General features: G+C 37.3%; 1 protein-coding gene across 1 annotated transcript; it reads right to left on the reverse strand.

Moving 5' to 3' along the window:
- Positions 1 to 487: 487 nt before the first annotated feature.
- Smp_199120 (hypothetical protein) lies at positions 488 to 12,770 on the reverse strand (the record flags this gene model as incomplete). The annotated part of the gene is made up of 4 exons (XM_018792754.1): positions 488 to 1,042; positions 6,881 to 7,033; positions 9,530 to 10,426; positions 12,510 to 12,770. The coding sequence occupies 4 exons, from the start codon at positions 12,768 to 12,770 to the stop codon at positions 488 to 490; spliced, it is 1,866 nt and encodes a 621-aa protein (XP_018647217.1).
- Positions 12,771 to 13,736: the final 966 nt, after the last annotated feature.

Genomic DNA, 13,736 nt, shown 5'->3' on the forward strand with positions numbered 1-13,736 from the left:
AACTCAGTGATCTTAGATGCTATTAGATGTGGTTCAGAATGGAAGCAAGTGGAGAATCAGGTGTAGTCTTCTGTCGGGTTTTTCATAAAAGTGACATGATCTCCACTTACTGAAGTCTTTCTTGATGTATAAATGGCACAAAATCCTTACCATTCAGTATATCAGTAATTACGCGATTCAATGGAGTCTACTATGAACAGAACAAAAAGCAACAAATGTTTGTTGATTTAAACTTCCAACAAAATTTACTCATAAAGAGCAACCGTTCCGTGTAGTTATGGTTTCACATTATGCCTTTTAAATCATACGATAGCAAGACAAACTTTTGCTTCTGAATCCCAAGTAATAAATAGAGAACTTTGTACCAAACTCCATAATTTGACTGTTAACCAACAAAACTGATCGAATTTTGTTTAATAATCTTAAACTCATTAACTTAATTCTAATCCCCGTGGCAGTATAACGGAGATATGATTCACTTGCTTACTTAAAAAACAAACCTATAGGCCCCTAAACTTACTTCTAAAAATCGTCCATTTGGATAGATTGAGTTTAAACAATCAGATGTTTCAGTTATTTCGCACCATAATTGAACAGTTCGACTACTTAAACTCTTTGGCAATCGTTGGTCAGATTTATCATGTTTGACATGATTATAATTGTTAGGGAGTTTAGTTTTGAATTTCTTCATTAAGAATGCATATGAATTATATGTTGGAGAAATTCCGGTGGCAGCAGTACTGGGATCGTGATTATCCACATCGTCTTCACCATTATTATCATCATTTTCCATTTCATCCAGATTTAAATTAGTCCATATTTCTTCAAGTAGATTATCATTATCGGTAGTATCCATTGCCAAAGAATCTAAACGAGTATGCAATTGATTACTGGCTTGTTCACTAACTAATTCCAGTGATTCTAAATGAAGTAATGCACGAGAACATTCTAGTTGATACGTGAAATCACCGCATTTTTGTTTGTTAGATTTATGATTATTTGATTCGGTAGATGTATGCAGTTCATAAGCTTCACGTAGCAACTATTTTGGAAAAAAACAACTATTATTATGTCTTATGAAAGTGGTGTAACATTTATGTAATATGGCCTAACCATCTTTTTTAATCATTGAAAAATAAAAAAATTAACAGATAAATTACTTTTTGCGATGTCGGGATGAATTTTCAGAAAACGTGTAGTTTTTGAATAGTCCTATCTGAAGTTACTGTGTATACACATTTTTGTTGTATAATTACTAAATACTTAAACTACTATATTTTTGTATTCCCCTACTCGTGAGCTTTTGTTTAACGCACAAACTTATTGTGTTTTACCTTTTTTAAGTTATTGTTAATTCATTACGAGCCTATCACTCAGTCGTCCTCCACTTGCGGCATGGTTGTGCCCATATAGTAATTTTTTAATCCTCTTAATGTGCTGTCAGGATTTAGCTCCATATTATCATATGAATGATTCATAATTTCGAAATTCATAATTAGATGTGCTTGCTGAGTTGTTCCCCATCCTGGTTATTGGGCGAGCGAGTGTGAGGAAATACATTCTGGACTAATAGTTCCTTAGTTTTACTTTCGGTTGTCATCTCACACTTAGCGTGCTATTCTTTAGCCGAAGGTCATTGGTACTAGGTCAACAGCCTGGTTGGGCTAATTAATGTGTGAACTAGATCAATACAACTGCTCTCTTGTCTTACGATCCGATATTGCGGGCCCCAAATAAACTAATCAGGAAAATGTATTCATTTTCACTGGCTTCACTCTAGTTAGTGACTTTAATTAATATTCTCTTGACTATGTTGAACTGATTGCCAATTGTTGGGACTAAATGGTGGTTAAAACTCGAAATTTAGTTAGTAACTAGACCTATATATAATCAGAACCGAAGTAGGAAATATGGGGTTTGAACCTACAACAAAGTGATTGAAAGTCCAGTATTTTAATTACCAAGTCAAAGCTTCACTGATTTATAGAATAAATGCTACAAACAAATATTTTGTCTGTCTTGTTCAGTACGGAGGATTATTAGTCTGAGATAAGTTCAAGTTTACACAACTTGCACAAGATCTGAAACAAATAAAGAAATGTACAGGAAAATAAATCGACATATTATTAGTCTTGTGTCGTATAAACTAATATTGCGCCTAGAAGCAGACAACTCATCAGATAAAGTCAAAGAATACAATCTTTTGTACCCAGTGACTTAAACATTCACTTCAATAAATACTTGACCAAGAAGGATTTTCGTGGTTAGATGTACAACGATCGAACAAGATACACTCAATGTTTTGAAGAGAATCTCGGTTGAACCTAAAAAGTAATCTAACTCAACTGCGAAGATTGGAATACATTAAATTTCCCTCCACAACAATTATCCTTATAAAAACATACTATTATTTACTTCTGTGAAAAAACAAAAACTCCGCCTGGAGCCCCTCTGAGGCTACTGCCGGTCCCGAACCCGGATAAAAGAGGAGGCTTGGGTATGAGGTTAGCGACCCCATCCCGTAGAAAACTAACTCTCTAAAAAACGCTAACCTGAAAAACTTATTCAAACCATTTAAACTCTGCCCTTGGAGTTAGAAGGTCTTCATTTCGAAGAGCTATGACGCCTCATGGTGAAAGTCGAGTTCCTTCGTAATTCACGAGGCTGATGCCCCTTCTGAAAACCAGAGCAATCATTAATTTAGGTACATCGAATGTTTGCACAATGTGGGGGACTGGGAGAGTCTTCCAAATTGCTGCAGAAATGGGGAGATACAACTTGGAGGTGCTTGGGATCAGTAAAACACATTGGACGCAGGTTGGACAACAACGACTAGCTTCAGGGGAGCTGCTGTTATACTCCGGCCATGAAGAAGAAAATACTCCACATACACAAGGAGTTATACTTATGCTATCCAAACAAGAACAAAAAGCACTTATAGGATGGAGGTTTCATGGACTCAGGATCATCAAAGTCTCCTTAGAAACAAAGAAAGAGGGCATTACAATGAACGTCATCCTATGCCATGTGCCCACCAACGACTACGATGAAGATGCTAAAGATCAATTCTATGATAGGCTTCAGTCGATCTTTGAGAAGTGCCCAACAAAGGACCTGACCACTCTGATGGGAGACCTAAATGCCAAGGTTGGAATGGACAACACCGGATATGAAAACATCATGGGACGACATGGACTAGGAGGAGAGAACAAAAATGGTAGGAGATTTGCAAACCTATGTGCCTTCAATACACTGGTCATAGGCGGCACCATATTCCCACATAAACGCATTCACAAAACCACATGGATTTCACCGGATCACACTACACAGAACCAAATCAATCATATTTGTATCAATAAAAAGTTCAAAAGGACGATGGAAGATGTGACAACCAAGAGAGGAGCTGATATAGCCTCACATCATCACTTTCTGGACGCCAAGATGAAACTAAAACTCAAGAAGCACTGGACAACGAGGTGGACAACATCACGAAAGTTTAATACAGCTTTTCTTCGGCATACTGACAGACTCAACGAATTCAAGATAACCCACAGCAATAGGTTCCAGACCTTTCACGATCTACTCAATGGAGAGGGAACTACCATGGAGAGCAACTGGAAAGTGATAAAAGAGGCAATCACTTCAACATGTTATGAGGCTCTGGGTCACAAGAAGCACCATCACAAGGAGTGGATCACTGTTGATACACTGAGTAAGACTCAAGATAGGTGGAACAAGAAGGCAGACATCAATACCAGCTGAATAAGAGCAGAGAAAGTCAAGGCACAAACTGAATACACAGAAGTAAACTAGCAAGTGAGGAGGAGCATCATAGCCGATAAACGTAAATACGTAGAAGATTTAGCAATAACAGCGGAAAAGGCTGCAAGAGAAGGAAACATGAGACAACTGTATGATACAACAAAGAAGCTCTCTGGAAATTACCGTAAACAAGAACGACCAGTGGAAAGCAAGGAAGGCAAAGTAATCACCAACATTGAAGAACAACGGAACAGGTGAGTATAACACTTCAAAGAACTCTTGAATCGACCGGGTTCAATGAACCCACCCAACATCGAAGCAGCACCCAAGGACCTCCCGATCGATGTTGGCCCACCAACAATTGGAGAGATCAGTATGGCCATCAGACAAGTCAAGAGTGGCTAAGCAGAGGGACCAGAGAACATTCCAGCAGAGGCACTGAAAGCAGACGCAGCAGTAACTACAAAGATATTCCATATTCTCTTCAGTAAGATATGGGGTGAAGAGCAAGTACCAACAGACTGGAAAGAAGGACACCTGATCAAAATACCAAAGAAAGGCGATCTCAGCAAGTATGCGCCACACAAAAAATTGTTACTTCATTTTAATTGTGTGAGGACTATGATACTGCCCGGTTGCCCAGACCGAAGCAGGTGGTTTTCTTAGGGGGCTACATCCCGAGCCTTTGACCTAAAGACCTGACCCACAAGGCAGTGGAGTATCGTGAGGAGATGCAGTCTCATGGTAGCCAGTGATCAATAATTGGTTCATATGCCATTTGTTCTATCAGGATCCTAGAGCCCACAAGCACCACTGGTTTGGAATCACAGTTTCCCAACTCCCCTAGGCGGACTCACCGTGTCCACTGGCTGAATGGAATTCATCACTCTACATCAACTTCATTGACCACAAGAAAGCGTTTGATAGAGTGAACAGGGCAACACTATGGAAGCTTCTTCGACACTACGACGTCACTGAGAAGATAGTCAATATCATACGGAATTTCTATGATGAATTAAACTGCAAAATCGTGTGTGGAGGACAGCTCACTGACTCGTTCGAAGTAAAGATCGATGTCAGGCAAGGTTGCTTACTCTCACCCTTTCTTTTTCTCCTGCTGATCGACTGGATTATGAAGACGTCAACATTTGGGGGGAAGCATGGGATACAATGGACAGCTAGGATGAGGCTGAACAATCTAGACTTCACAAATGATCTGGCTCTTCTATCGCACACGCAACAACAAATGGAGAAGAAGACGACCAATGTAGCAGCAGTAGGTCGCAATATACACAGGGGAAGGCAAGATTCTCCGACACAACACAGCATGCACAAATCGAATCACACTTGACGGAGAAGATTTGGAGGATGTAAAAGCTTTTACATACCTGGACAGCATCATTGATGAACACGGTGGATCTGATGCAGATATGAAGGCGCGGATCTGCAAAACAAAAGCAGAATATCTACATCTGAAGAACATCTGGAACTCAAAACAACTGTTAACCAACACCAAAGTTAGAATTTTTAGTACAAATGTCAAGACAGTTCTCCTGTATGGGGCGGAAACTTGGAGAACCATCATCCAGAAGATACAGGTAATGATTAACAGTTGTCTACTCAAAATACTTCAGATTCGTTGGCCAGACACTATCAGCAACAAGCTACTATGGGAGAGAAAAAAACAAATTCTAGCGGAGGAAAAAATCAGGAAGAAGCGCTGGAAGTGGATAGGATACACATTGAGGAAAGCACCCAGCTGAGTCACAAGGCAAGCCCTCACATGGAATCCTGAAGGCCAAAGGAGAAGAGGAAGACCAAGGAACACATTACGCCGAGAAATGGAGACAGACATGAGAAGAATGAACAACAATTGGATAGAAGTAGAAAGGAAAGACCAGGACAGAAGAGGATGGAGAATGCTGGTCGGCGGTCTATGCTCTATTGGGGGTAACAGGAATAAGTAAAAATGATAAAACAGAGGACCAACTTGATAATATGACTGCATCTTTACTGACTATAGATGAGTCGACTACAAATATAATTTATATCTTGCTAAATAAACGCTCTATTCGTTTCTCTAGCTGGTTCTGAGAACCACAACTACTAAACAACTGGAACACTACAAAAAGGCGCGAAATGCGAATGAAAGCTTTACTCCAAGGTCAGTTTATATACAGAAAAAAGAGGGTATTTACACCACTTCGGACGGCCTTGAGCTTCTGGAATCAAGCTACAGTATACGCGTGGGTAATTATATAACCAAAATCAAGGCACGTTATTGAGCATATTCAAGATGTTTCGGTGAAGATTTTATTCAAAGCTGATTGGACAACAAGTCTCCTGGAGTTTCTAGACCCAACAATGATACTTCAGTGACCCGCAGAAAATCACAAGACAATACGGCCCGTGAGTGATATGTGTGCCCAAAAACTGCCTACTTTGACTGACGATATTGCCTAGCGTAAGATTAAACTAGAAAAAAACTAGAGGAGGGCAAACCAAGACGTAGCACCAATCCATGAAGTCATCAACAGGTGTAGATTAGCTAATTAGATCCACATGATTATCATAGCTAACGGTTGGAGACTGAATGACATGATTTGGAATCCTTTGCAATAGTGCAGGTCCATTTATTTTTCGTCTTTGAGATTTATATCAAAATCTACTGATACTTTTTTTTCTATATTTAATATTTTCTACTTCTAATACTACTACTGATACTGATACTTTTACTACTTCTACTAGTTTGAGACTTATTACTTTCCTTGTGACTGTGAAGTAATGATATTTAGCAGAAATATCACCCTTTATATACATTGTAAACAACCTCACGTTAAGGTGAAAAATTGATTAGATGAATTCTGTTGACTGATTGGACAATAAAGTAGACCGTGCAGCAAGGTTAATTTGGTGAATCAATGGTATAGAACAAAATCAGGAGTAGAGAAAATTTCACCTTGACGACCGATAACCTAAAATATAGATTTTTAATTCCGCCACTTCTTATGATGTTCTTTCAACAGAAACGCACCCCATAAATTTTGTTCGGTGATAATTGTGTAAAACTGAAAATTCGAAAGGAAAAAACAGTCCACGTTTAAATACGGAAACAAACCTTAGAAAGATTTGGACAATTATTAATAGAGTTTGGTGGACGTAGGAACTTTCTGGTATAGTTGAAACCAGGATCATTTTCAGCTAACACAGACATCGTTTTACGTCCGATTAATTCCAGAACATCGACACCTCCTTGTACCAAATTTAAACTCTACAACAATCGCAAAAATAACGAAATTTACTTCGTATGCATTCTGTCACGATAGCTTGTTAATAACAATGTAGATATAAGAAGTAAAGTATGGAAGTGTTTGAGGAACATGTTTCGAACATTCGTTAACGCGAACGAAAAACAAGAGACGAGAAAATGTATGTGAACAGGAATGGCAGAAATAGCCAACTTTATTTGATCAAAATGACTCAACATTTACAGGTACGATAGATACAAGCAAGCATGTAGATCTTAAGCACTTCAGGCACACATGCTCGTCATACATATACACGGCAAAATGACTGGAACAATTAGAATAACTCATCCGTCCAAAAGTAAGGACACACCATGTAAGTGTGTAGCAATGCCAGTCGGGCAAATTTGTGCTACGCTAACGGCCCTGAACGAAACAATCATAATTAAGATAGCTCCCCATACATTTTTGGCAAAAATGAGTGTCCAGTGAAAGACAACTTGTATGTTATTACGAACTAGGTAAAAATTAGCATCGCTTAGCATCGTTAAATACTTATTATTCAACCAGTGAACATAAAATATTACTTAAGTCAAATCACAAGAAATATCTGGTCTTGGTGCATATTGTATGTTGGAGTACTTAGTATGATCCAGTGTGTATTTCATGATGTTTAGTGTAACTAGAAGGCGTTCTTCCACCGTTAACTTCCAGTATCAACAATAAGTTCCTTCAATTTGTAATTAAAAGAGTGGAAAGTAAAGTATAATTTTATTACAGCCGATGTAAGCTCGTGATGAAAATCCTAACCTTAATTTGTAAGCCGAGCTCATAACCGTAGCTTAACTCATAATACCTAACCCCAACCTTTTTGCATCATATTTGAAGCCAGTTGTTGGCGAAAATCTTATTGGATCATAACCCAATCTTACAACAGTAACCTGACTCCTAATATGCAAACTTAACCAATTCACATGACTATAAGAAATAATTCAACATATGAGGAAGACCAACCAGAAAGGGATGAACCTAAGACTAATAACCTGATAGAACTAGAGTCAGCCAGGTAACGTGTAACTCAGTCGGAGAAAGAAATTGAACTATAAAAGTTACGTCGCCAGGGAAGTGAACGTTTCAGCCAATCACTAAGCAACAGCGAGAATGCAATAGTAAAAAGGTTGTATTTACAAAAGGGAGAAATCTTAAGATTCGATGGTACACCAATAAATTACTGGAGTTTTATTAGAAACTTTGAAGAATTTATCGGCAGTGATGACATTAGAATTAGAGCTAAGTTGAATTACTTAATCCAGTATTGTGACGGTAGAAGCAAGAACAGCTATCCTTAATTGTAATACGCTGGAACTAGAGATAGGTTATCGTCAAGCATCAAAGCTTTTGGAGGAAACGTTTGGCCAAAAACACGCTACAGCACGTACGTTTATTGGCAACTTGTTAAATTTTTCTAATATAAGGAAGCATCCAGATGGTTTGAGAAGATTGTCTCGAGAAATGCAAGCATGTGGTCTGACTCTCGAACAGATGGATTACGTTCCTGATTTGAACTCCTCCAGAACTAGTGAAACAACGGTTCTGAAATTACCAACGCATGTCCAACAAGAGTGGCTAATGGTAGTTTTTAAGATGATTAAAGGAAGTTGAAAGCCTCTGGTTAACAATCTTACTGAGTTTGTAAAGGAGCAAGCTGATATTGCTAATACTAGATATGATCTACTTATTAACCGTGGTAGTAATAGTGACAATAGAGATGTGGGTGTTGTAATGGGAAAATTTAGTGAAGATTACAATGCAGCAAAGATATTGTATACAAGTTCTAGTGACGACAATGTTCCCTTACATGACGGATATGAGTACCATAGTTCACCTTGTTTGGAGTGCTCAAGGAATCATTGTTCTAGATCAGTGCCAGAAGTTTAAAGGTAAATATGTATTTGTTGAAAAAGTATCCGAGGTGGTCTTTGTTCATCGGAACCATGATTTATCAACGAAACTTGAAACGTTAGATTATGAGGTCCTTTTAGTACTATGACAAATTGACGCGACAAGAAAACTAGACTATTAGGCCTAAATGAACATATTTGATCGAGGAGCTTTTTGAGATTAGATCAATTTTTAGGCAGTATTCACTATAAATTGACTTCAGTTGGTTTACCTCTGCAAATACGGGGTGTTGGGTAGATATTTTGTTGATGTAAGCCATTATGTGCACAGTCAGTGGCAGTGTTCCCCAATGGGGCCATCAAATTACTTTTATACAAAACTGAGATCAACAGTCACTCAAACTTAATGGGACTGGTTCAGTGTTTAACTCTGAGCGACTACATACACTAATTCAACGTTATTTCAATATATATATAACACTGCGAACACTATTAGTATTGATGTAGGATAGCCAAAGATAATTACTAAAGAAGTATTATACAAACTTATTACTTCGGACATATACACTAAGTGTGCGTTTCAAAACGATGAAATGGTAGCTCAAAAATTCAGCGACTTACAGTTGCTTGTAATGAAGAGGTCAATTGTTGGCCAAATGAAGATAAACCACTCCAACCCCATGAAAAATTATTGCTACTTGTCTTTTGTTCTACATCGCGCTTTTCTATGCCTGATGAAATCTGGCTACCACATGTGGAATTGTCAGTTGACTCAAGACTCTTCAAATTTTTAAACAATGAGCAGTTTATGTTGCTTGACTGTGATTCTGATATATCACCTGATTCCTCGAGAAAGTCTACTTCCCAGCCATCACTCAGTTCATTGTCGTTACCTTCCTCTCCATTGTCATCGTCATTAGTCCACAATGTATTCCAAACACTGTTCCATGTATCTAATATTACTTTCCTTTCACTTTTCTCTTCAGATTGTCTTTCAACTCCCCGTTTTAGTACCTCGTCATCTGAAGGATTTCCTTGTATTACACCCCCTGGCACAACAAGTGAACTCATCTCATCACACTGACCACGTAGGATGTTTGAAGTAGCTGAAGTTATGAAATCTACTTCTGTTGAAGAGTCAACTGTCGAAAGTCTATCTATCTCAGAGCGAAGTTGAAATGATGTGATGGGATTTATATTGCCTGCTATTACAGGGAGTTGTTCAGTCATGAATTCGCTCACTTTGGAATCTCTATTAGTGTCGTCATTAATAGCTTGTTCCTCATTATTACTGACCGGAAAATCATTTCGTTTATTTACGAAATTCTCGCCTTCTTTTGAACCTACTCTTTCCATTTTAGATTTTACACATTTTACTGGTGCCTTAACCTTTTTGGAAATACGGAAAGATGAAAGTTGTTGGTTATGTTTTTCATTTTTATTAGCGCTAAACCCGACAGATGTGACTTCTTCTCGGAGATTTGTCTTCGAGTTAGCATTCAACGGTGCTTCATTAACCTTGACTCCCATAGAAAAAAAAAGTAATTTCAAAACTTGCGATAACTGGTCAACCTTAAGACCGATGATTTTCATAAGAATGTTGATCGGTCATTAAAAATTTGTAAATCAAAGTAATAGCTTATGAACTATGCTCTAATATGTAAACTACGCTAACAGTTCGACAGACAACTACATTGCCAAACAATCATGTAAAATAGAACAAAGATACTATACTTAGTAGATGACAATCAAGTGTTTCGATTTCCTGATAAAAGTTGGATAACAGATAAATTTCATGAAGTATAAAGATGTCGAACTGATTTAGCTTCTAGTCAAGCGATTTTCAGTGCTTTTATATTAAACCAAAGTATCTCCTTATTGCATACATAAAATTACTTTGCTGTACGGGCAAGATTTCTAAGTTCACTATCCACAGTCCATACATGGTGTATAGCGCCTCAACTTTCTTTTTGTTCCTGTCTACTCAAAGGTTTTTGAAGCGACATCGACTGACAATAACCACTTTCAAAATATCCCAATTTCCCGAAATATTAACTTTAGTAAACTAAGATAACTAAATAGCACCAGATAACTCCCATTTTAGTTTGCATATACTTTTTGAGAAAAGTTAGACAGCAATGAGATAAATGAAGAATCTAACCTTAATCTACTAAGGTGAATAAGCTAAAGTAACTACTTGATGCAATAATTTTTAACGCGCACATAATTCATAGTCAGGAAATAATCGGAAAGACTCCGCAAAGGTAATCAAACTGTAGAGCTAATCAGGTCTATTTTAGTGTATAAAAATCTATACAAACTATTTATCGTTATAACAACATGCATTTATCAGTTGTAAACTAACAGTTAGAATATATCCTTGGGCGTCTGACGAAGGATTCAAGACAGCAGCTTTAAGGTTGGAGAAATAGGCTTTCGACCACTAAGTAACAAGCTCAAACCCGTCTCCGTCTACTTTGGTTTAGGCCGCTGAGTAGAATCGGTAGACCTCACACGTAAAGTATTGCTCAAAAGAGTACACAAATGTATACTTGAAATATTAATCACAATCATTTAGCGAAAAAATCCATACACCTAGGAAACTTGAGGTAGTGTTGAGTTCTATTAACTGTATGGCTCAGTTGCGAAACTTTGATGGATGCGCTGGACATTATCAAAATCTAATTTATATAGAAACCGAGTGATAACAATATTCCAATCAAATAAGCTTCATGTAAAATCTATCTAAATAGACCTTTTTTGAAACCAATCATAAGAAAGCAACGCTTGTCAATATTTAAAATGGTAAAAACAATATACACTACGAATAAATAAATAATATATTTGTAATATCCCAATGAGTAGAAAAATTAGATTTTCTACTCATTGGGATATTACAAATATATTATTTATTTATAACAATCTACCCAATGCTCAATTTATTCGAAATTATCAAATCAAAACTTGGTAATGATACCTATATACACTACGAAGTTCATAATGATAGATGGAAAAGGTCTGAATGTGGAGAAAGCTGGTATTATCTATCATTAATAGGCTGAGTATATTAAAAGTTGCAACGCTTAGAAGGCTACTTCTGTACAACATACACCTGAGTACATACAGAAAAAAAATATGGCTTTGCATTTACAATATGATTACTGGATATGAATCTATGTCTAAGATATATTTCACCAAACTATAAATAGAAACACTACCCATATAAATAATAATAATTATGCCAAACATACATAACCTTTAGTTACAGGTCAAGTTATAGGTCGAGATGGAATAATAATAGTAATAAGACATTAAGTTACATCACTTTATTTTCTGAACTAGTTCAGATGACAGCTTCGTTAAAGTGAAAAGTTGTTGGCGAATGATTATTAACATTACACTGTGTGGCTCTAAATCTTCCACAAAAATGCTGACCCTATTTAATTTCCTTATTCGGATACGTCTGTTTACTTGAGATAAATAAAGACAAAGGCTAGTAAAAAACTTTCCAGTCCCCAAGTGTTCGTTATCTAGACATCATATATTCCATTAAAATAAAAATCATAAATTAAATATTAAAAAACTAGAACTTTCAGCTTACTTTTTCAAACTTTTTAGGCACAGATTGTAGTTTTGTTTGTCTAACAGTTTTGTTTTTTGGTTCAACTACATTTGACTTTTTTGCCAATGATGACGCTGGATTTGCAGGTTGCTTAGACAAAATATTTGGGTTACTAAAGTCCTGATTATCGATGTTCTCTTTAAAATTAGACTGTGGATAATTTTTCACTGGGTCGTTCACATCCACACTGATATGGATACTTTCATCTGCACTAGCGAAAGCATCACTGTCATCTGACATTATTTTTGGCCTTACTTCTTAGATGAATCAACTGAAGGATGAATGTATAATATATAGGATATAGTCGTGACACAAATTACACTATTTGTGATCAGAAGTCCAAAAATTAATGCATTTAGTTACGTAAATTAATTTCCTACTGTGTTTGGTTAAATAAGCATCAGATAAGCTAAGGCATTATTTCCGATATGCAATTAACTATTTACTGTCAGTTCTCAGACTACGATTTTTACAATCGAGGAGAAATGTCTCTGAGTAGTAACTGTGTGACTGGTATTGCTCCTGAATGGTCTATTATAAGAAAACATGTCCTACAAGAAAGTTAATCAGTCAGCTACAACATAGGACCAGGCACATATATGCATCGGTCCAAGTTGCCATACCTCGTTAGCACAACAAGATGAACACCGGGTTCATAGAAATAGTTAATTTAGCGGTGGTAGTATATAAAAGATAGGTTGTGTATAAGGATATAGTATAGGAAGGAAGAAAGTTATGAAGCAATTTTAATCTCAAGGTTTAAGGGAAGATAAAGAGTGTATACACCGACGCCATTGTGATCGATTCTGAGCCATGTCACCCACAGTCTCCAACCATTGGTTACGATAGTCACGCGGGCCCCAACCAAGTAGTCTGTATCTGCCAACATGGCTCAGACTAGAAGTTAGTGACTTCATGCTCTGGTGCCACATTTTGGTTTGGCCGCCCCTAGATCTCTTCCAACGATCCCCATTACTAGTCGGCATTGCGCGTCATGGTAGTCGGCGTTCAGGCATACGTAACACGTGGCCCAACCATCTCAGTCTATGAAGATTCATGACCTTATCAACTGATTTACCACCATTCCGTAATACAGTGTCTAACCTCACCATTACTTAGCCGGTGATCCCAGCAGATGCGAGCAATATTTCTAAGGCATCTGTGGTCAAATACTAGTAACTTAGGAGTATCTTTTACTCTTAATGG

This window comes from Schistosoma mansoni, assembly GCF_000237925.1.
Source record: "Schistosoma mansoni, WGS project CABG00000000 data, supercontig 0211, strain Puerto Rico, whole genome shotgun sequence".
Lineage (NCBI taxonomy): Eukaryota > Metazoa > Platyhelminthes > Trematoda > Strigeidida > Schistosomatidae > Schistosoma > Schistosoma mansoni.